This window comes from Calonectris borealis, chromosome 22 (assembly GCF_964195595.1).
Source record: "Calonectris borealis chromosome 22, bCalBor7.hap1.2, whole genome shotgun sequence".
In the NCBI taxonomy this organism is placed as follows: Eukaryota; Metazoa; Chordata; class Aves; order Procellariiformes; family Procellariidae; genus Calonectris; species Calonectris borealis.
Window position 1 is genome coordinate 9,427,138 of NC_134333.1, and position 21,982 is coordinate 9,449,119.

Genomic DNA, 21,982 nt, shown 5'->3' on the forward strand with positions numbered 1-21,982 from the left:
TACACCCCCCCGGGGGGAATGGTCCCTCCCAGCCCCACTGACTCCCCCCTCCCGGGGGGAATGGTCCCTCCCAGCCCCACTGACTCCCCCCTCCCGGGGGGAATGGTCCCTCCCAGCCCCACTGACCCCCCCCGAGGGGAATGGTCTCTCCCTCCGCCCCCGTTGGGCCTGTCCGCCCCCCCCCCCCCGCGGCCGGCCATGGTTGGCGCCGGCACAGGCTCGCGTTTCCCTTCCGGGGTCAAAGGTAGCGGCGGTGCCGCGCGCGGGACCGGAAGCGGCTCGCGCCGGGGTCTGCTTCCGGCGGGGACCGGCACCGGGCGGCGGCAGGTACCGCGGGCGGGCCCCGGGGTAGGCGGCGGGGCCCGGGGCGACCCAGCCCCGCTCCCGGGGCGGCCGGTTCCAGGCTGTGAGCGGGCGGCGGGCCCCGGCGGGGTGCGGGGCCCCGCAGGGGACAGGGCCGGCGGGGACTCGGTGCCGTCCCCGGGCCCGGCAGTGCCGCCGCAGGCGGTGACTGCCTCTGGGGGGCCCGTTTCCGGCTCCCCGGAGGGTTTGGGCCCGGGGAGCCCTGGGTGCCCCGTGGTGCGGGATCCCCCGAGGGCGCCGTCCCCAGGGAAGCCGCGGGTGGGCCGGGGCGGGAGCCGTTCCCCGGCGTGCCCTCTTCCCCCGGGTTCACCGGCGGGTCCGGGGCACCGGCTCTCCCCGGGAGCCCTTCGTGTGGCTGCGGCCTCGCTCCGAACCCCGCCGGGCGCTGGGCCCGGGGGCGGGAGCAGCGGCCGATCCCCGTCGCATCCTCCCGAAGCCGCCTCTGCGCTGACCCCCACGGGCACCCCCGTGTTTAAAGCTGCTCCGTGCCCGGGCACCGGTGTGGGGGGTGAACGGGAGCCCCCGGGCCACGGCGGCCGCTCACGGCAGTGGAGATACGGGCGGCTAAAACGCAGGAAACCTGGCGGAGGAATCCGCTCCTGCCGGGGGCCGGGGGGCGGAGGGGCTGCCGAGAGGGCGGAGGGGCTGCCGAGAGGGCGGAGGGGCTGCCGAGAGGGCGGAGGGGCTGCCGAGAGGGCGGAGGGGCTGCCGAGAGGGCGGAGGGGCTGCCGAGAGGGCGGAGGGGCTGCCGGGGGGCCTGGCGCTGCTCTCCCCTCAGTCCCTTGGCGTACGCTGACCTGAACGGCTCCGTCTGGAATATCCTGCGGTGATCCCAGAGGATCTCCAGAGGAGGCCACAAAGGTGATCAGAGGGATGGAGACCTCTGCTATGAGGAAGGGCTGAGAGCGTTGGGGTCGTTCAGCCTGGAGAAGAGAAGGCTCTGAGGGGACCTTGCCGCAGCCTTTCAGTACATAAAGGGGCTTATCAGAAAGACGGGGACAGGCTTTTCAGCAGGGCCTGTTGCGACAGGACAAGGGGGAATGGTTTTAAACTAAAAGAGGGGAGATTCAGACCAGATATAAGGAAGAAATTTTTTATGCTGAGGGCAGTGAAACCCTGGCACAGGTTGCCCAGAGAGGTGGTAGACGCCCCATCCCTGGGAACATCCAAGGTCAGGTTGGACGGGGCTCTGAGCAACTGATCTGGTTGGAGATGTCCCTGGCCACGGCAGGGGGGTTGGACTAGGTGACCTTTCAAGGTCCCTTCCAACCCAACCATTCTACGACTCCGTGATCCCAGTGCTTGTAAAACTGTGTTGTTTGCATCCCTCGAGGGGCTGCCGGGCTGCTCTGGTTTGGAGGTTCGTGCCGGCGGTTGGCTTGCGCCCTTATCACAGACACATCCCCCCTGCTTCGGGTCCGGGGTCTCCGTAAAGACCCCGAGCTTTATCCCCCTCCCGCAGGGGACTGATCCCCAGTGCGGAGCTGAGGCCTGGGGAAGGACGACGCTCCGCGGAGCACGCTGCTGCGAGGCTGGTGGCCGTCGCTGCCCTGCGCCAGCCCTCGGAGACCCTTCTCTCGCTGCGGCACGGGCAGCGCGAGGCCTCTCGCCACTCCACGGCGTCTCACGAAACCCGGCAGCGGCTGCGTGGGACGGGGCGAGACACGGCTGGGGTTTCTGTCACAGCACGAGGACACCAGACGCTGCCGGGGGGTCCCGCAGCGGCTCCCGGGAGCAGGACCCCTCCCGAATGTTCAGGCAGGCTGTGCCTCTCGCTGCCTTCCCGAGCTGGGGGGGGTCTGGCACCCACCAAGGGCCCCCCCGGGGGGGCAGGAGAGGGGCTGGGCCCTAAGTCTCAGCTGGTGCCAACGGGGGCTTCAGGCAGCCGCGTTGCTGTCGAAGCCTTCTGAAAATGGGCGTGATGGAGAGAAGCGCTAACGAGGAGGATGTGCGGGGTGGGGGTGTGGGCTGGGGGGCTGCGCCCCCACGGTGGGTGTAGAGAGGGGGCAGCTGGCGGGGGGAGGCAGCACCCGGCCTGGCTGCGCGGCACTGCGGGGAGCCACGGGCCTGCGGGGAGAGGCAGGACCTGGCCCCGGGGCTGGCTCAGCCCTTGGTGGGCAACGGCTCAACTCAACCGACAGGCAGGGCCGGGGGGAAGTGCGGGACGCTGGGGGGGGTTTCACAGCGCTTCCAGGGGGGGTTGCGGGCCGCTCCCCTGGCACGTCACGCAGGAGCAAGAGAGCGGCTCGGAGAAGCGATGGCTGGGACACGGCGAGCGTGCGGCTGAGCCGCTCCTGCCCTCGGCACACGGGCACCGAGGGGCTGCCGAGCCAGGAGCCCGCTTCCTCCGGCCCCCCAGGGCACGGCTCACGGGGGGAGAGACCGGGGCAGAGGGATTGCAAGTGAAAACAGCCGGTGGCCAGGCTGGCTCCGGGGAAACGCGCTGTTCACGCAGCCCTCTGAGTTTCCCCGTTTCTGGCTGCGGTGCCGGGGAGGGGAGGGGCTCCCGGGGGTCTCTGTGCCCGCACCTTGTGCACGCTCGGGCGCTGGACTTGGGCAGCGGCGGCTCCCGGCCTTTTGAACAAGTGGCTGCTCACGGCCAGACCGAAGCCGCAGCCCCGATCCCCCTCGTCGCTCTGCTTTACCACGGCCGTTGCCTGTCAGCCCCCCTCCTCTGCTCACTGTCACTTGTGCCACCAGCGCTGCCGGGAGCCAGCACGTAACGTGCCCGGCAGGGTGACCTTTCCGAGCTCGGATTAGCCCTGGAGGGTGCTTTAGGGAAAGCTACAGATGGGTGCGGGGACAGCTCGCTGCGGAGCTCCGCGCCGTGCCCTTGCTGCGGGATCACGGCAGCACCTGGGGGTGCTCGAAAACCAAACAGCCTTAGCCCCGCGGGGCCCCGGCCACGGGATGGATCACTTCATGGATTTTTTTGGAGTGAGGTTTAGTGTCTAATTTACTTTAATATTGACCTTTTTGTTTTAAAGGCATCTCTCCCTGCTAGGAAACTCGGACGCGTCTTGGCGTCTGGTAAAACACCCGCGGTTGGTGTCTCTAAAAGGCCCCGTCCCTCTCGTTCTCCAGGCGTTTTGTCTCCTGGTGCAGCGTTTGGTGCAAAGGCTGTAGCTCTCAGAAGAGGTGACATGAGAATTAGCTGTTGAAGTCGTCATGTGAGCTGAGAAGACACATTAATAGGAAGTCGGGGGCGCAGGAGGAAAGGAGAAGCAATGTCACAAGATGGAAAGGCTTCTTACTGTAAGACATGTCATTAACATGCAAACGTGCTAATGAGAAGCTTGTGATTTGAATCTAAAAGCAGAGAGTGGAAAGGGGTGACACTGGGGAGGGGGGTGACACCGGGGAGGGGGGTGACACCGGAGCTTTGCAGCCTTTCCCAGGGACAGGACCTGGGTCCGTTTTGGTGCCCAGTGTCCCGCTGGCGCGGGACTGGGATGCCAGCGTTTTGCTGCGTGGACCTCTGCGGCAGCGCTCACTGGGTATTGGCACTTAATGTTGTCTCAGGATTTCACCGGCCGCCTCTCCTCCGCGTTTGCTTCCCGCTGGAATTCACGAGCTCGCTGCCGACAGTGGCATTGCCTCTGGTCCCTGCAGCCCCTCTCGCCTCCTGCATCATCCTCAAAACAGGAGAAAGAAACCAAATCTTTCCTCTGAGTCTGGAGAGCCCCTTTTTTTTAACCAGAAAAGCCCTGAGGGGTCCCCGGTGCGGGTGCCCCTTCGGACTGCGTTACTGTCACCTGGGGAGTCCCTCTGGCCAGCGTGTGCCACTCACGCTTCCCCGGCCTGTCGTGTCGGCTGTCGGAGCTGTGCCGCTCGAGAGCCCCCGAAAGCAGCTCGTGGCTCGGCAGCCGTTGCGGCGCAGGCTGCGGAGGATGTCTGAATGCATAATACAACACCGGGGCGCTCAATAATTTATCTGTCACCCAGAAAAAGGCGCATTTAAACACGCTCAGATCCAGCCCCTGCTCTTTCTGCTCTGAGCTTTCTCCTGCCTGAGGGAGCAGTCCCAGTGGGGGGGCCTCATCTGGGCTTAAACTATTTCTGCAAAACCCTGCTCTGTCCCACGGTGCTCTGAAGGTAAAGCCCTTGTCACCGGTCCTTCCCCCGAAGTTGGTTATTGCTGGTTGGTTTGGGACGGGTGGGCTTCTGAGGCAGTGTTAAACCTCACCGGGAAGGCTGGGTTTTAATGGCGGGTGGGTTTAGGCTGGCTGAGCTGCACGAGGCCTCGCACCGGCTGCCGCGCTCTGCCGTGTCCCCGCGCTCTGCCGTGTCCCCGGCACCGCAGAGCGGCCCCAGCGCTGCCTCGGCGCCGGGGGAGCGGGGCGGGCGAGTCTCACAGGGTGATTTTAAAGCGCTGTGAAAGTTGCGGGGGGCTGCCTAAGTGCAAAGTGGTGTTTGAGGGAAGGAGGCAGTGACGCCCTGCCGTAGAGGAGGAGGCAGCCCGTGCATGAGGTGATGTATTATTTAGCGCGCGCAGATGTCTTGAACTTTTCTCAGTTTGAGATGGGCCCCTCGCTCAGAGCAGCGAAGGGCCGTGGTCGTTGCGGCTGATCCGAAGTGACAAGGCTTCCAGCTCCTTCTGAAGGGCCTCCGAGAGAGACTAACAGGGACTTGACAGGAGTCCAGCTTTGTTCCCTTTCCAGCCCTGGTGCTCCCCGGGGACTGGGACGCAGAAGCCGCTGGTGCAGGGACCCAAAATTGCCCAAAATCAGGCTGTGCTCAGCTCTTGGAGTTGCTCCAGCGTCCAGCGGGGCTCAGCAGCACCCCTGGCTTCGCCTGCCCTGTGGATTGCCCCTTCCCACAGGTCTGGGCACAGTCTTGGGGCTTTTTTCCTTGGACATTGCATGGCTGCAGCCTCCTGGATTTTGTAAGTGAGATCTCTAGACGAACAAACCTCGCTCAGATCCCAGAGGATGCAGAGCTGCTGGGGCAGTGGCTAAGGCAGCAAAGAATCTGTTTTTTTGGAGGCAAAATGTCCTTGAGCAGGAGTGTTTTGCAGAGAAGGGATTCGTAGCTGTGCCTTTGCCGTGGGTGACTCGGAGGTGGCAGAGCCAGGGGCTGACAGATCCCTGGCCCGACCTGTTTTGGCATCCTCTTTCCTTGTTTGTCTCCAGCGTGTGCTTAGTTGCACGGTCCATTAACATAGTGGCCTCCTTGTGCGGTGCTGACGGAGAGGAAAAATTTTAATACAATGGTTGGCACCGGCTGCGTGAAAACAGCCTTCGGACCTCGACACCTCGCTTGCGCTGGGGTTGTGTGCCCGGCGCTGCCAGCCGCCGCGGCCGGGACAGAGCGCAGCGCTTTCCCCTGCTGCCTTCCCGCTGCTCCGCTTGGCCGGAGTCGGGCGTGAAACCCAGCGTCCTGCTCCTGAAGTCGGCAGGCTCCTCTCTTGGCCCTGCGGGATGGGATCCGATGGGATGACGGGCTCCCGAGGCTTTGCGGTTTGCCTTGTGCAAAATGTCAAGCCTCTGGGAGCTTCGCATCCGTCCCCGCAGAGGAGGCTGCTGTAGCTCGGGGTGGCTGCGGGATCCTGGGGACTGCTCCCTCTCAGATCATGGCCTCCGCAGAAACACCCGGAGGCCCCTTCTCCTGCTGCCGCGGCACCTCGTGGGGTTTGCCATCTGCTGCTCTGGCCGTTGGCCGTAGCCGCCAGCTTGGCTCGCCGTGCTGCGAGCCTGTTCTGGGTGGCTGCCTCTGGGTCCCAGGGACACTTGCTGGTGGCTCCGCGGACCCCCCGCGCTCTGAGCCTTGCGCGGCCGATTCCTCCCTCCCTGCAGTGAGCAAGAGGGAAGGAGGGTCCCCGCCTGTGCCGGTGAACGTGGGGTGCCAGGGTGAGATGGGCAGGAGGGCGAGCCCTGGATGTCCTTGCTTCAGAGAGGGAGGCTCTTGGGCAGCCCAAAAGCCGGTGTTAGCCTTTTCCCTCAGGAGGTGTAGAAAACAGACAGGCTCTGATTTGGCAATAGGAGTTTTTGCCTTCAGAGGGGGAGAGGAGAAGGGGTATCCAGAGACCCGAGGCCTGAGGCTCCCCTTTGTGTTCCCGCGCAGGTGACGCACTGGCTTGGCAGATGTGGCCCCGACTGACGTAGGACCCAAGTCGCTTGGGCCGAGGATGAGCAAGCCGACAGACCTGCAGCACGACCTGGAACGAAGCCTCCCAGCCATAGCGTCCATCAGCACCTCGTTCTCCCAGAGCCAGGGCTTCTCCCCGTATTGCTACTTCTCTCCGGAGAAGAGGAAGGCCATCTCGGACGTGAGGAGGACCTTCTGCCTCTTCGTCACCTTCGACCTGCTCTTCATATCTTTGTTGTGGATAATTGAGTTGAATGTAAGTTGGGGGAAGCAAATCTGTGGAGCCTTTGCCCTTTTAAGCTGTGCTTTTTTAATTCAGTTCCCTCCGCATTGATTGCCGTGTTTCAGAAGTCTTGGGCCAAGTCTTTGTTTGTTCTTCCCAGCACTCTGCTGATTTGCGCTGGCTGAGAAACTGCTGCCCCGTTAGTGTAAACGAAAGTCCGGCTCATTTCCTGCAGCCGGGCTCTGTTGTGGCTGTGCAGGCTCGTTAACGCCGTCGCGTGTAGCGCTCTGTGTTGCAGTGTAACAAGATCTGGGGCCCCTGGAATCGCCAGGTTGAGCAGTTGGCCAAATTTCTCTCCTGCTCCCCTTGCCTTAAGTGAAGCTGCTCGCTGTGTTTGCCAAGCAGCTGCCAGCTTTGCTGCAGCGTCTCGTTCTCAGAGCATCGGAGGGGCGAGGTGGGATGTGCAGACCCCCCTCTCGCCCACCCAGCTGCTGGGCAGAGACAAAAAGGGCTTTGAGCTTCGGTCCCAACGTACTGCTGCTAATCTCAGCTTCTGAAAGGCGGAGATGCTGCTCCACCGCACAGGGGACTGGCGAAGGGGACTGTGAGGGTTTCGGTCCTCTCCGCAGCGCTGCCACACCTGTGCAGGCTGCTGCGCTCGCTCAGTGTCTCGACTGTTGCAATGACCGGGGAAATCCAGTTTATTTACCTCAGTCCCATCAGGTCGGAGTTACTCCCTGGGCTGTATTTTATTTTATTTTTCCTGAACTGGTCCCGACTGGTTTCAGCCGTGCCGGCGGCTGGTTTTAGGTACTACATGTCCTCCCATGGAACAACCTGAGCAGAGAGGCAAGATGAACAGATAGACCCCAGCGCTTCTGCGTGCAGCCCTGCCGGTGTCTGGCCTTTATTTATCAGCACTGGATCCTGCGCTCACTTAGCAGCTCTTATCTCTGCCCTGTTTATCTCCTGCGGTGTCTGCACTTAACAGATTGTCTCGGCCAGCAGCTCCCTTACCCTGCCCACGCGGTGTTGAGAGCCTGAAGAGACCCCTGCCCCCCCAGCTAGGAAAAAGCATCTCTCGGCCAGCATTCCAGCGATGCCGATGGTGTCCTGCGCGCCCGGCTTGGACCCCGGCCTCCTGCTCTTGACCCTGTTCTCTGGGCTCTCTGGAGAGGTGCTGTCTGCAAATCAAAATATCCAGCCCCGGGGAGATAATCTGCCAGCGCGGTCACCAGGGTGATTCTGAGCGTAGGTCTTGCAGGTAGCCATTAATGAGTGACTAACTGCTGATATTTGGACCCCGAGCCGAGATGCTGCATATTTAAAGCTATTAGGGCAGCTTATTTGCCTAGTTATGAAGAGCAACGATTTTATATCATGACTAATGCTTTTTTTATCAAATGGTTTCCTTTGCTGCAAGATAAGCTGAGCAAATTAGCCCTCGTTAAATGTCTGTTGCCTGCAAACTGTAATTCTGCGAGCTTGCTGCTCTCAGAGACAAGGAGATGCCTCAGACGGTTCTTCTTCCTTGTTCACGGCAGCAGCCTGTATTTAAACGGAAAACACCTCCCAGAAATCATAATCCAAAGCCTTCCCTGTGTCTCGTTCCTCCTGCAGCATCTCATAGCGGAGTCCTGGTGCGGGGAAGAGGCTTTCAGTGGCAGCTCAGCAAAGCTGGCTGGCGCAAGTCCGGTAGCCGCAGATCAGATAAAGCAATAGTGCAGAACTTTGCCCCCCTCTCCCTGAATATTAAGCACCAGCCCTGACCTAGAGGGACCGCTTCCCGATGGCTGCCTCTTCTGTCCTTGGACTGTCTGACAAGAGGGTGCCAGGACACCAGGCTGCCAAGAACTGGCCTGAGATCCACCAACTTGTTTCTCACAGATCATCAAACAGCTGTCAGCCTATACCAGCTTCCAGGCCAGCTGGGCTGTGTTCAAACCAATAGCCTAAAGGTGAAGCATTTGTTCCAGTTACCTGAGCCATCCGCTTCCTCATAAACGGCAATTCCAGGCTCCTGAGAACAGGATTTATAGTGGCAAAAGTAGCAGGGCTGTCGGGCCCCAGATTGTCTCGGGGTGAGACAAGAGAGCTCTTCCACGAGCTTTTTCCATGCTCCCATATAATATCCCAGAAAGCGGTTTTGCCTCTTTCAGATTTCCTTGCAGTCTGCCTGTGTCTGTGCATGTCCCTCGTCCTCCTCCCTCCTCCCCTTCGCCGGTGCGTTTGAGCCTGCCGGCTGAGTTCCTCCGTCAGATTTCCTGGAGGGCAGCTCAGCCCTGCTGTGAGCCGTGGGAAGCCAGCTGGCCCGGGAGAAAGGAGAGGGGACCCCTCCGTGCTTTGCACAACGAGGACGTTGTGCTCGTTGCAGCTTAAATTCCACCAGGTTGCTGAGTGACCCCTGAGAGCCCTCGCGGGGGAGACGTTTTGATTGTCCGTGGGAGATGCTTTCTTCAGCGCGTTACTGAAGGTGCTAGAGAAGCGGTTTCCTGTGGGTTTTCATTTTTTCCGCGTCTCCTCCCGTACAGCTGAAGTCTGTCACCTGAAGCCACGCGTGGAAGCAGTGGGCACGAGTGGGAGGTGTTGTCCGACCAAGGGCTTTAGGCTGTGAGAGTTGTGATCCGGTGGTGCTGGATGTGCTGAGCCAAAGGAGCGGCTTTTCGGTGTTAGAAAGCCCCCACGTAGAAGTGTTTAATGGCCCCGTGTGCTGCTCCAGCTCTGGCTGCCCGACTTGTGCTTCTCGGTGTGAAACCGAGGGTGAAATGGGCCGCTGCATCCTCCCGTGGTCCTGCGTTGGCCGACGAGCCCGTGTCGTGCGTGCGGCAGGCATTTGTATGCCTGATGCATAACCTGACCTGGCGGTAACCTCCGGTCACCGCTTGGCCGGGTTCTTTCCACCATTAGTTTCTTATCAGTGCACTCAATAGCTTTCTGGTTTCCTGTCTCCCCTTCAGACCAAGGATGGCATTCAGAAGAACTTGGAGAATGAAATCATCAAGTATAATTTTAAGACCTCTTTCTTTGATATATTTGTGAGTATCCCAGACTGCTGCAGGTGAGGAAACAGCTTTGGAGCTGGGGGTGGCGTGGCCGAAGGCTGGGCAGGGAGGGTCTGCGTGCCGGGGTTGGGGTCTCCCCGCAGCCTTGCCCCTCGCCTGGCGCAGTGAAGTTGGGCAGGTCGCAGCCCGTCCTGCGCAGCCTTGACCCCATCGGTCTAGGTGGCGAGGTCCTCGGGAGCTGGCCCGTGCCTGTGTCCTCCCAGCACCTGGCAGAGGGACGAGGGCAGTGACTGGTGTCAATGGCTTTTTGTTTTTAAAGGTCTTGGCTTTCTTTCGGTTTTTTGTGTTGCTGCTGGCCTATGCAATCGTAAAGCTGCGCCACTGGTGGGTCATAGCGGTAAGAAGGCAATTTTTGCTTCCTGTTTTTAGTTTTCTCTTTCCACCTACAATTTGCAGGGATCTGAGATACGTAAAATTATTTTTCAGGTTACTACATTGGTATCCAGTGCCTTCCTGATTGTGAAGGTCATCCTCTCCGAGGTTGGTTTCCCTGGGCTCGCAGGGGATTGCTTTGTGATTACTTGATGCTGCCGTTTTCCCGTTTGTGTAAACTCCCTGTGGTTTCTGCTGTCTTCCACGCAGCTTCTGACCAAAGGGGCTTTCGGCTATTTACTTCCTATCGTCTCGTTTGTCATCGCTTGGCTAGAGACTTGGTTCCTGGATTTTAAAGTCCTAACTCAGGAAGCAGAAGAGGAACGGTGTAAGTACCTTGCTCCTCTCTGGTGGGAGTTGGCAGATGAGACTACCAGGCCTGGGGTTTCTGCTGCTTTGGCAGCACCTTGACAGATATGACATTTATGGAGAAGTGATCTCCAGGCTGGCTGTGATGGTAAGTGCCTGACTCAATTCTGCTATGGTATATAAGTCCCTTCAGGGGAAGAAAATACCAGATTATAAAAAGCATCTTTTAATTGAGTGGAGAAAAACGTGCCAAATTCCCCAGTGTCTGGATCCTGAAGCCAGTCGTGTTGGAAACAGAGCTCACCTCCTCATCGGAGAAAATGTTTTGAAACAGTGGGACAAATGCCAGGCGGACCGTTGGACTCTCCATCTCTAGATGCCTGTCTTTGGATCTGGGCTGGAGACCTTTCAGAGAGGATTGCTTCAGTTGCAGACACGTTGCAGGGCCGTGGCGTGAGTTGTGGTGTGTGAGATTTTGCAGCCTCTGGTCGCTGAGGTCGGACTAAATGGAGATCGAGTCTGACCTAATGCTTTACAAATTACCCTGCAGTGCCGGGCGCCTGTAACTTCCAGGGGTCCTCCTAGGGAGCGGGTGCTCGGCCCGGACTGGCACGGCTGCCCATTCCTAAAGCAGCAAAAGGAGTTTGTCGCTCTCCCAGGCTTAACCGAAAGAGGACTGGGAAATGGCACGTAAATGAAGGAGTATTTGTCAAGCGGGGCTCGATCAGAAACGCACTGACTGACTGGAAAACACCAGAGGATGTTTGGGTCTTGCAAGGAGGCTTTAAGATGAAAAATGATCAAGTGTTTAATGCCTCTATTGGATTAGGCTCAGGTTCCAAATTGCTTCCAGGGGAAGCTCTTATTTAATTAGATGCTTAATCGCCTTTGGATTTGACAGGCAAAAGAGCCCATTGATCTCCATGCAGATAAAATGTCTCAAACAAAAGATGAGGCAATAGGAGCTGAAAAGCTTGTGGGCTGGCTGGTGTCAGTGCGAAAAGACCAGCTGTGTCTGGAAGAAAGCGGCTGGGAGGGTGGTTGAGTAGGGGTGGATGTGGTGGGGGCCCCAGGACCTCTTGGTGTTGAACACGTGTGTAAAACCTCGTGCTTTGGTTCGCAGGGTACCTGGCAGCCCAGGCTGCAGCCTCCCGCGGCCCCCTGCTCTACCCCCGAGCCCTTTCCGAGGGGCAGTTCTACTCCCCGCCGGAGTCCTTCGCAGGTAAGACGTGCTCCCCTCCCCTTCTGCCCTCACCTCGCTGGCAGCCAGGCTGCCTTGTTCCCCTCACGGCATTCCTCCTGGGTCTCCTCACTTCTATAATCGCCTGCTCCCCGAGCTCTGTCTCGTTATCCCGGCCCTTGGCAGCGGTGGGCGGCAGGGCCTCCAAGAACTGACACTGCAAAACGGGCTCCGCTCTCCTCGCACTGCGCCCGTGCCTGGGCAGGGGAGGCACGGCCACGCTCTCTCTGTGCCATCTGCGGAGCGGAGTCGCGCTCAGCCCCGCGCGCCTGGCTTCAGCTCTGTGGGAAACTGGAGCCTTTTGCGGTCTTGGGATTAAATGCTCTTAGCTGCGGCTAAACTACTTGAAAAACGCTGCCCTCGGGATGAGGGCACGGGGGCGAGTTGCCACAAGCAGGTGAAGATAAGAGCTGGCAGCATGCCACTGCCCTGTGACACCGCCTCGTGCCGGCTCCGGAGACCTCCCCTGCTCGGCAGCGAGGAGATGTCAGCCGGAGCAGTTGTCTCGGTGTAGCTGACACCCGCTTCGTGCTCAGCCTTCCGGAGAGCAGAGCAGCGCCTGGCAGCCGGCTGCGGGGCGGAGGCGTTTGGGGAGGCAGGGCCTTCCCGTCGGATGGGGCGCGGGGATCGGACGCTCTCTGTTCCCCATGGGAAGGTCAGAGGGAGATTGTACAAGTGGGGTCTTCATCAGCTGTGTGTTAATTGTGTGCCTCCATCCTAGGGTCGGACAACGAGTCCGATGAGGAAGGTGCAGGGAGGAAGGCGTTGACAGCTCAGGTAAACAGAGGCAGCGTGGCCTGAGGCCGGCTATCCCTGCCCGTCGGCTTCAGGCTGTGGGAGTCTCCGACAATCCTGTGGCCCCATCAGGGTGCTGTATCTGCAGAGCACCAGAGGCTGCTGTCCCTCATTTCACAGCCTTCTGTTCTGGGGACGTTTGGCTGGGGAGCTCTGCCTGCCCCTCCGCACCAGGCTGTTCCCCGTGTGCCTCGGGACCGGTGGCATCGTGGCCGCTGCAGAGGGGGTCCTCTGGGTAACAGCCGTCACTAACCCCCCTCCCCAGGGCTGCAGCGTCCACAGGGATGTGGTTCTGGCTCTGCCTCCTGCCTGTCCCTCTCTCCCCTTCCCTCTTTGGTCCCTGGTTACGCGGCCACGTACCGAGAAGGGCATCGCCTCAACCATCCCCGCTGAACTGTGGCTTGCGGGGCGGTCCTTCGCCTCCCCGACGCCTGGCTGGGCACAGGCTGCTTTGCGCTCTGTTCCGAGTGGTTCTGCTGCCGTTCAGCCCCGGTTCTGGCACCTCCGCAGGAGGAAGCGCTCTGCATCTCATAGCCCTTTGCCTGCTGGAAGCCCTTACGTTAAGGCGGGAGACTCGTTGGTAGATGCAGCTGGTGTGTGGATACAAGCCAGGGCGGGGAGCGTGACTTTGAGCTCCGAAATGAGGCCTCTGTGACCCGAATTAAGAGATTTCTGTGGTGCGGTGATGGGAGATATCACCTTTCCCCCGCCAGCCTTGGGAGAGGGGTAGCAAGCCTTGCACACGCACTTCAGGCTCTCTGCAAACCCAGCTAATGAAATGCTCTCTTCTCTCCTAGGAGAAAGAATATGTCCGACAAGGCAAAGACGCAATGGAGGTTGTGGACCAAATCCTCGCCCAGGAGGAGAACTGGAAGTTTGAGAAAAACAATGCAAGTGTCCCCCCGCCCCACCTGCCGGGCAGCGCTGCCGGCAGAAAGCACGGATGGCTTAGCAAAAACAGGAGGACAAATGAGGCTTTTGAAACCTCCTTGCGACATGAAAAATTAACAAGCGTTACAATTACCTGATTGAATTAGGAATCTATTCCAGTTCAGTTAAATGTAAAATCCCCTCTTATTTAATTAGACGTTTAATTGCCTTCCTGTTTGACAGGAGAGAGCCCATCACTCCTCCCTCTAGACGGCAGGCAGGCAGGGGCGGACAGCTCACCTTTGGTAGGCGTTGGGATGCGGCGCCGTGGCTGCTGGCGCGGGGAGGGGTGGAGGCGCGCTGGCCCTGCGGCGGTGCGGGAGGGCCCCGTTGCTGCAGCTTCTGCCCTTGCTCCACAGCAAGCTGCCTTTGGGCGTCCTGGGGAGACCAAGCCAAGCTGGGGTCCGGCCTTTCTGGCCAGCTTTGGCCCACATGGGAGCAGGAGAGTGTGGGGCACAGACTGCTCCTCCCACCCCAAAGCTCTTTGTGTCCCCCCTTCCCCGGGACAGGGACCTTGTGGGTGCTGGCCTGTAAATCGGGGATGCGTCTCTGCCTTACATCTTCCCGCTGCGGCTTTGCCAGCGGGGTCTGCGAGCCGCACCTCTTGCTTCAGGCAGCACGGAGGTGCACAAAGCAAAGTGGGCCCTGCCCTGCCTCCTTCCTCACCGTGCTGGTTCGTGCCCTGAGCTACAGCAGAGCTTTCTGGGGTACCTAGAGCTCCTTTCTCTCTCCAAAGGGTGGAGAGAAAGGGGCACTGTCTCTGCCCCCTAAAACCAACCTTGCTTTCTGCTTGTGGGCTTGCAACATGGGGTGAGAGTCCTGCAAACTGCAGTCTCATCTGGTGTTTAAAATTCCCCTGTCAAGTGATCCATTGTCTGATGCCAAACTAGCTGGGCAGATTGTTTTCTTTATCCAAAGGGGGATGGATTTAAATAGACTAATCAGAGTTTAACGCAGGGCTAACGATGAAAGGTTATCATCTGTCCATCCCTAACCCCTCCAGGGAGTCTCTCCTCAGATGTAGGTAACAACAGCAGTGTTGGCAAACTAACCCCTTTCTCTTACCCTGGTGTTGGTAGCTTGCTACAAAGAGAATTTGACCTTGACGTGGAGTTTGCAGGCTGGCGTGGGGCAGATTCTTTTTCTGTCTCATCACTGCTGCCGCTCTGGATATTGTTTTGTTTATGGAAATTTGTGCACGTGCATCTGCAATGTGCTCAGTGCAGCTCCCGTGTTGGGGTCGCTGCCTGGTGTGGGGGGACGGGGGACAGCTGAGGGCTGGAGAGGGTCCTTCCCACGCGAGGCGGGACAGCTCCTGCACCTGCAGCGCTTGCAGACTAGCAGACTTTACCCCAGATAGAAGCGATTTATTTTTGCTAAATAAATGTAACTTTCTTACTTCTTGCACAGGACTTCGGTGATGTTGTTTACACTTTTGAAATACCTTTCCATGGCAAGACCTTTATTTTAAAGGTAAGAACCTTCCTGGATCACTTCCTTAGTCTGTGTGGTAAAGGCGAAGAGCGACTGCTCTGCTCGGAGCCACGGCTCAGCTTTCACGCTCCCTCCTGGCCCCGGCAGGACAGGTCAGGCTGCAAAGCACGCTCTCGTTGCTTGAGACAGATGAACGGCACTGCACGCTCTAGGGAATCTCTCCAGGAAAGCCCCTTGGCTGGCAGACAACCTCCCCAGCAAATATGCTGGGCCCCAGTCTCTGCTGGTAGAAGTGGGAGCAGGTGACTGCAAGACTTGCTTCCAACCCCAGCATCTAGGACTAATCTGACCAAGGAGGCTAATTGCAACTAATTGCCAGCAAGACCAGGGCTGAGCGTGCGTCTGCTGCTGCCTGGCATTGAGAAGAGCTGCTCGGAAGTGCCTTGCTCTGTGCCCTCTCGCTGGAGTGGCTTGGCTGTAAACCACGCTTTAATGAAGCATTGGTGCTGCGGTGGCTTTTCTTTGTTCCAGTGCATATGTTGCCTCGCTGGCAGGAGCTGCCAATGGAGCAGCTCTGTATTCGCGAGAAAAAGCTGGATGGTCCCACTTTACTGCATTAACCATTTGCCTCCAAAGATCCCCTGTCCCACAGGGACGTGGAGAAATGAACGTTGTCTGTGCCGGAGCTCAGAATCGCTTTTCAGCAACTTCCCGAAGCAATCACGCATGCAGCAGAACCGCTGATAAAGCGGGGTGAGGGTGGGAGAGGAGCCAGCCTCAGGCAGCCCCGAGGTCCGTCTGTCTCGCCGTGTTACAGACTGGCAGACAGACACCGTGCTGGTCCTCCCTTGCACCAGCGCGGACCTCGGCAGGCAGCAGTTCCACGACTGCTGAAACCTGAGGTCTGCTCTGGCTCCACGTGTGCCCTCCAGGCCCCTGGGAACGAGCGCGCTGTGGCGGAGGGGTGACAGCCTTGGCTTTGCGTGCGCCGCTCCCCTCCTGTCTTATCCCAGTTGTTCTTTGTGATCTTCCCTGCGTTCCTCAAAAATAATCTTAGCAAAGCGGAGCGGAGGACCGGCTAACTGCTCTGGCTCTGTCCTCAGGCTTTCCTGCAGTGCTCTGCTGAAACAGTTTACCAGGAGGTTATTCTCCAGCCCGAGAAGATGATCCTGTGGAACAGAACAGTGGCAGCTTGCCAGGTGAGCGTGCTGGACAAAGATGGCTTAATCACAGGAGCTCCTTGGAGCGGAGAGTTGAAGCTTCCCAGTCCAACACCGGCTGTCGGCGGTGCCCAGGCCCTACTGGAGCTTAGCTGGATCCGAGTCACTGAGGCGTTAAATCTCCGCCGCTCATCCGTACGATCCGAATGCTCTGCGGTAGCCAGCTGCATGCATGTGCCTATCCAAAAGCCCATGAGGTGGGCAGGGAGATGGGCCAGCGGCTGAGCCAAGCCTGCTTTTGCTTGCTAGGGTTTGGGCGTTTTGCGCCGTTGGTGTGGCGGGGATCCGGAGGCAACGCCTGTGCCCCCCGCAGAAAGGCAGAGGGAGCGGTCCCAGGGCAGGGGACAAACCTGGGCACACACTGCCAAAGAGTTCGTTCCCCTCAGCCTCAGATCAGCTGCTAAAGACACTCCGGTTGCTTTGAATCCTGCTGCTGATTTAGGGGAGGGTCGGTATCGCCCAGCTCTTGGCACGTGCAGACCTGCAGGCACGGTCTGAGGAAACCTCTCTCCTCTTTTTTTCTTTTTCCCCCCGCCCAGATCTTGCAGCGGATTGAAGACAACACGATCGTCTCATACGACGTGGCAGCTGGGGCCGCAGGCGGTGTCGTTTCCCCAAGGTCAGTTTATTCCACTGTCTGTTTTGTACTGAGCCCCTGAACAGCCTCCTAAAATACGGAGAGAAGCGTCTGACTGTCGTGAGAGCGCTCTGCCCCAGCTCTGCCGCCCTTCGCTGGCTGGGAGCTCCCAGCGTCAACAAGGCAGGGCTGCCTGGCTGTGCGGGTAGCGCTCCCAAGGGCAAGGAGGCCCCGAATTCTCCTCCAGACGTTTCTGGCAGGAGCCTTGGAGCTCAAAATCTGTCTCAGTCAGTCAGTCGGTCTCCCTCATAACAGTGCTGCGCTGTGCTTTGTCCGTGTGTTGACATACCTCTGCCGCAGCCTTGCCCAGCAGTCTGGAGAGTGGGATCTGCTCCTTCAGAGTCCCATGCGCGTTTTAAAGCAGTCAGCGCCCTTTCTTTGCTTAGGGATTTTGTGAACGTGCGCCGGATCGAGAGAAGAAGAGACAGGTATGTTTCCTCAGGGATGTCGACCACGCACAGCCTGAAGCCTCCGCTCTCCAAGTATGTCAGGTAAGAGGCAGGTTCTGGTGTTTTAGCTGGTCTCTGACATACGCGCTCTGCTCAAGCTTAGGGCAGAGAGCCACTTAAATGAGAACCCTGCTGCCTTTCTGGCAGCGTTTGCAGGAAGCTAATCTATTTGTGGAACTAAACCTTGCTTCCCTTGTTCTTCTTCCTTTGTTAAAGAAACTCTCCGTGCTGTTCAGTGTTGCTCGGGCGTTTCCCAGCTCTCTGCTCAGGGGAGTGGAGGTGCCGACCAGTAACAGCACAAACCCCAACCCCGTCCGCATCCTGTTTATGTAACAGTGAATTCCCAAACAGGGCCAGCTGCCGTTTCTGAGGGGCAGTAAACAGCTGGCGGTGGCTCGCTCGGAGCCTCTCGCGTGCCTTTTGCTTCTCGTAAGCCAGTCACTTGCTGACTTTAAAAGCTGCGGACACTGAGAGATGGTCCCGTGGGTGAAACAAGCTGCGTCAGGATGGACTGGCTCCCAAACTGTCGGCAGGTCTTTGGCCTCTCCCCTTCCGAAGGGACAGCTTCGCCCGGCTGGTGATGGATCTCGGCGGGGTTAGTCTCGTCAAACAAGGACTCCTTGTTACTGTCTGCTCCGGTGCCTGGGGCCCAGCTGTGCCACTTCGCGCACTGACTTTGTTTTTCCTAATAATCTGGTTAAAGTAATTGACATTTTAACTCGGCGCCGTTATAGCTGCCTTAGTCTATTTAAGAGCTGGGGACTTCAGGGCCTAGAAAAATCTTTCTACAAATGTATGCAGCAAAAATAGTGTGTTCCTGAACAGGGAAGGGAAATCTGTATTTGGGCTGCGTGTGTGAGCGCAGCTCTTGTCTCTGAGACGGATCAGATGGTGCGAGGAAGGATCTGGGGGCTGTAGTGACGAGGCTCCCCGCGCCCAGCCTGTCCTGACTGCGCAGGGTTTCCCCGGCTGCTCGGCTTTCCTGGGACCTCTTGTTTGCACCCATTTCCACAGGGTTGTCTCTCGGAAACCTCCCCGCGGTGAAGAACCGGTGTCGGCGGGGCTCGCGCGGTCCGGAGGCAGAGGCTGCTTCTCAGCCTGCAGCCCTGCGGCAGCCCTGGCACCGCCGCTGCCAAGGCACCTGTGGGAAACCTGCCTTGCTGTGCTCGCTCGTGTGCCTGCAGCCAAAGCAGACACCTTCCCAGGCACTCGGCGCATCTGCTCTTACCCCGCCGGGCTCTACTCCTCGCTGCCAGGCGGAGGGGGTGGCTGCCGCTGCAGGAGCTAGCGCAGGATCGGTGCGGTGCACCCCAGAGCGTTAGAGAACGGCTTTTCAGCCGGCCCCGGCTCTGACTGCGTGCTCTTGGTTCCCCGCAGGGGTGAGAACGGGCCCGGAGGATTCATCGTACTGAAATGTCCCAGCAATCCCAGGCTCTGCACGTTCATCTGGATTCTCAACACGGACCTGAAGGTAAAGCCAGTTCTTCGCCGATGCGCGAGCGCTGCGGCCGTATCCCGTCCCCAGCAGAGCTCACCCGCAGGCTCCGACATCGCCTGCGTAGCGCAGGCTGCGTGCTGAGGACCCGCTCTGTGCTCCCAGCGGCTGCAGTCCTGCTGGCCGCCTCTGAAAGCGGCTCAGTATCAAAGGCCGCCCTAAAGGCACTCGAGTTTTGCTGGTGGAGGTTAAACGCTACCTGAAAATCACCCTCTTGCCCCCTGAAGCTGCGAGGTGGGGAAGCTCTTCCTTACCTGGCAGAGATCTCGCTTAGGGGTTTCGCATCTCCGTGCAGGCCTGGGGGAGAGGAGGTTTTTACCCTTTTTGGGGACCGAAAATAGTGGGGCATGTGAAGTGGTGTCTGGCTGCATGCTGCTCCCAGGACCCCGCTGAAGGGGTGGTTCCCTCGCCCCTGCGTGCCCTGCTCCCAGACCCTGCCACAACCACGGCCACCCTGGAGCGCGCGGGGCTGTCCCCGTGCCCGGGGAAAGGCTCCTCGGCCAAATGAGCCGACCCAGGTCTGGAGCTATTTGCGGCGCTGCGTGTCGAGTCCTTGCTGGTGGCCCAGACAAAAGGCAGCGCAGGAAGGGAGCCGGGGTCGGGCGGGTGGGGGGAGCGGGGCTGGCCCGTTTTCTTCCTCCGCTGAAGGTTGACGTGGTAACGGCGCTGCAGCAGCGAGCACAAAGGCTCCATTCATCAGCGCTCTGCTGCAAAGCTGCGCGGCCCCCTCCCCTCCCACGTCCCTCCCTCCCCACAAAGTGGATCAGCTCCCGCCTGCCTTCCAAACCCTTTGGAAAGGATTTGCAGAAGCGCTTGCCTGGGCAGCGAAAGCAGGGGCAGAGCGGAGCGCGGCCTCCTGCCCCTTTGCACTGGAGATGTTTTCTTTCGCGGATCTGGCTCCGATGCCTCTTCCGCCCCTCCGTAACGCGTGGGTTTGGAGGGATAACGAACCCACTCGGTTGTGCAAGATGGGGCTCAGAGAGGAGAGAGGTTCCTTGTGCTTCCCGGGCCAGAGAGCACTCGCCCACTGCCTGCCTCCGCTGCTGGAAGAAATGCCGTAGCGGCCGAGTTATTAATAACCCGCCTGTCAACGGCTTCCACCATCTTCCTGAAGGGCCCTGCTGGTGCCCAGACCCCTCTTCTGTGCCGCCTTGCTATTTCCTTTGGCCCTGAAGAAGTATTTATAGCACATGGCTCATCCCTCCCTGCGACGGAGGGTGAGAATTACACACGTGTGTGTTTGTGTCTGCGACGGAGCTTCGCCTCGGAGCTCGTTTCAGGGAGGTGTCTGAAATGGCCCCCGGACCAACGGTCCCAAATCTCCTGCTGCTGTGTCGCAGCAAAAACCTGCTCCGGGGAGAGATTTCTGCCCCCTGCTCTGCTGAAACACCCCAATCCAAGGGGGGGTCCTCCTCTGCCTGCCTGAACCCCCAGGATAGTCGCCTGCCCGAGCTGCCTGTGCCCAGGACCCCCTCTCTGCCCCGGGACCCTGCGCAAGCCCCCGGCGCTGCTCCCAGCCCTGCCTCAGCTCCCGTCCCCCGCAGAGGCAAGGATTATTTTTTTACGCATCTGACACAGCAGAGCACGGGCTGAGGCGGTTGGGGTTGAGTCGTGCAGGGCTTTTTAGAGAAATCAAAACGCGTTTCAGTTCCTCCCCCGGAGCAAGCTCCTGGAACGTGGCAGCTCCCCGCTGCGGTGCTTGTGCATCCCTCAGCCCGGGCTGACCCCGCCGGGTCGGGATGGGGCCCAGCCCCGAGCCCCAAACCCAGCGATGCCTCCGTGCTGCCCTGACTCACGGCTCCGTGCTCTCTGCTTTCCCCGCAGGGTCGCCTGCCCCGTTACCTGATCCACCAGAGCCTGGCTGCCACCATGTTCGAGTTCGCCTTCCACCTCCGCCAGCGGGTCAGCGAGCTTTCCGGCAAGCCGTGAGCAGCGGGGACCTGCCCTCGCCGGACATTCCTCTGCCCTCGCTCCTCTGCGGCCGGGGGCAGCCGGGAGAGGACCCTGCGGCCCCCAGGGCCTCGCCGCGACCCCCCAGGAGAGCCCCCCCTGTACTAACAGCGCTGAGCTGAGGCCCGGGGGTGCTCAGCTCCTTCTCCCACCACACTTCCCCCTAACTGGGGCCCTGGAACCACTGACTGTTGTGTGCCAAACCCCCGCCCTGCCCTCCTCTGGGTCTGACCTCCCCCTGCCCCTCACCCAGGGGCTGGGGGCTCATCTGTGACCCCCAGATTCCTGTACTTGTGCCCCGCTTCCATGAGAAAGAGGGGCTGGAGGAGAAGGCCACGTTAGGGGGAGGACACAGGTCCGTCCCCTCTCACTGTCTGTCCAGATGAAGCCCCGTGCCGGGCTCTGCCCCCCCCGCACGTGGGGGCAAAGGGGCAGCTCCTGGTCCCAAGGGCTGTGCCCCCCTCCCGGCTCCCTGCAGGAGGGGATGGGGGGTCCGTGCAGGGGACCCCTGCGGGGCTGTTCCCTGGTGCTTCGGGCTGCCCAAGCCTCCCCTTGGGGCTTGGCTGAGCTCGTCCCCCCCCCGCCTGCAGCTCCCAGCGGAGGCAGAGCACGATTTGCCTTAAGCAGAGACTTTTATCCTTTTGGGGGGGGTGGGATGCGGGGGCGACTGCGGTTTCTTTCTACCTGGGAGCGCCGGTGCCGTGTTCTGCACTATAAATGGAAGCAGCGCGAAGCCGCCCGCACGCGGGGGCACATGCCGGCAGCGCTGCGGGGAGCCGGGAGCGCCCACGCCGGGCCCCCCTGGGCTCTCTGCCCCCCCTCCCTGCCCTGGGGGTCTGGCCCCCCATGCCCGTGAGGGGCGACGCCTCCGGCCGGCACCTGTCGGAATAAAAAGCCTTGCACTGTTTGCAGTCCGTTGTCTCCCACGTGCCCTTTGTAACCTGAGCGAATAGAAGCGAGGAGGAACGCTGGCCCGACGGGGCGTGAGCGGCCGTGGGGCTGGGGCCAGCCCGAAGCCCCCCAGGCTCAAAGGACGGGTCCTCCAGGCCCCTTCAGCCACTGGCCGTGGGTGTCACTGTCCCCCATCCCGTGGTGGCACCGGCAGCTCCTGGGCATCGGCGCGGAGCGTCCGCACTGGTCACCCCGGGGCGAAGGTTTCCCCAAATGTCCCCCGGCCCCAGGGTGTTCCCCTGGAGCGGGACCACCGCGGCTGCGGGGCGACGACGCGGGCGGCTGGAAGGGGCTGGAGACCCGCGTTTGCCCGGGCAGCAGCCGCGGCCACGTGAGCCCCGGCCGCTGGCACCCAGCGAGCGCCCGTCTGTCCGCAGCCCCCATCTGTTGGCCCTACAAATAGCCCGGCCGGGGGGGCCCCGTGGCCAGCACCCGGCACAGCCTGTCCCTGGGATGGACCCCGAT

The 21,982-nt window shown here is 60.3% G+C and overlaps 1 protein-coding gene across 1 annotated transcript; it reads left to right on the forward strand.

Annotated features, from left to right (window-relative positions):
• Nucleotides 1–225: 225 nt before the first annotated feature.
• STARD3 (StAR related lipid transfer domain containing 3) lies at nucleotides 226–21,477 on the forward strand. The gene is made up of 15 exons (XM_075171567.1): nucleotides 226–327; nucleotides 6,427–6,706; nucleotides 9,631–9,708; nucleotides 9,995–10,072; nucleotides 10,162–10,215; nucleotides 10,318–10,435; nucleotides 11,540–11,638; nucleotides 12,378–12,433; nucleotides 13,249–13,341; nucleotides 14,792–14,854; nucleotides 15,919–16,014; nucleotides 16,575–16,654; nucleotides 17,059–17,163; nucleotides 18,499–18,592; nucleotides 20,441–21,477. Exons 2-15 carry the CDS (start codon nucleotides 6,491–6,493, stop codon nucleotides 20,543–20,545), a joined length of 1,335 nt encoding a protein of 444 aa, XP_075027668.1. The 5' UTR covers nucleotides 226–327; nucleotides 6,427–6,490; the 3' UTR covers nucleotides 20,546–21,477.
• Nucleotides 21,478–21,982: the final 505 nt, after the last annotated feature.

What these genes read in the sequence shown, in the direction of transcription:
- STARD3 (XM_075171567.1), top strand. Translation starts at nt 6,491, where the DNA reads ATGAGCAAGCCGACAGACCTGCAGCACGACCTGGAACGAAGCCTCCCA. An exon ending in TGTGGATAATTGAGTTGAAT is followed by an intron (nt 6,707 to 9,630) that starts GTAAGTTGGGGG and finishes TCTCCCCTTCAG; the next exon opens with ACCAAGGATGGCATTCAGAA. An exon ending in CCTCTTTCTTTGATATATTT is followed by an intron (nt 9,709 to 9,994) that starts GTGAGTATCCCA and finishes TTGTTTTTAAAG; the next exon opens with GTCTTGGCTTTCTTTCGGTT.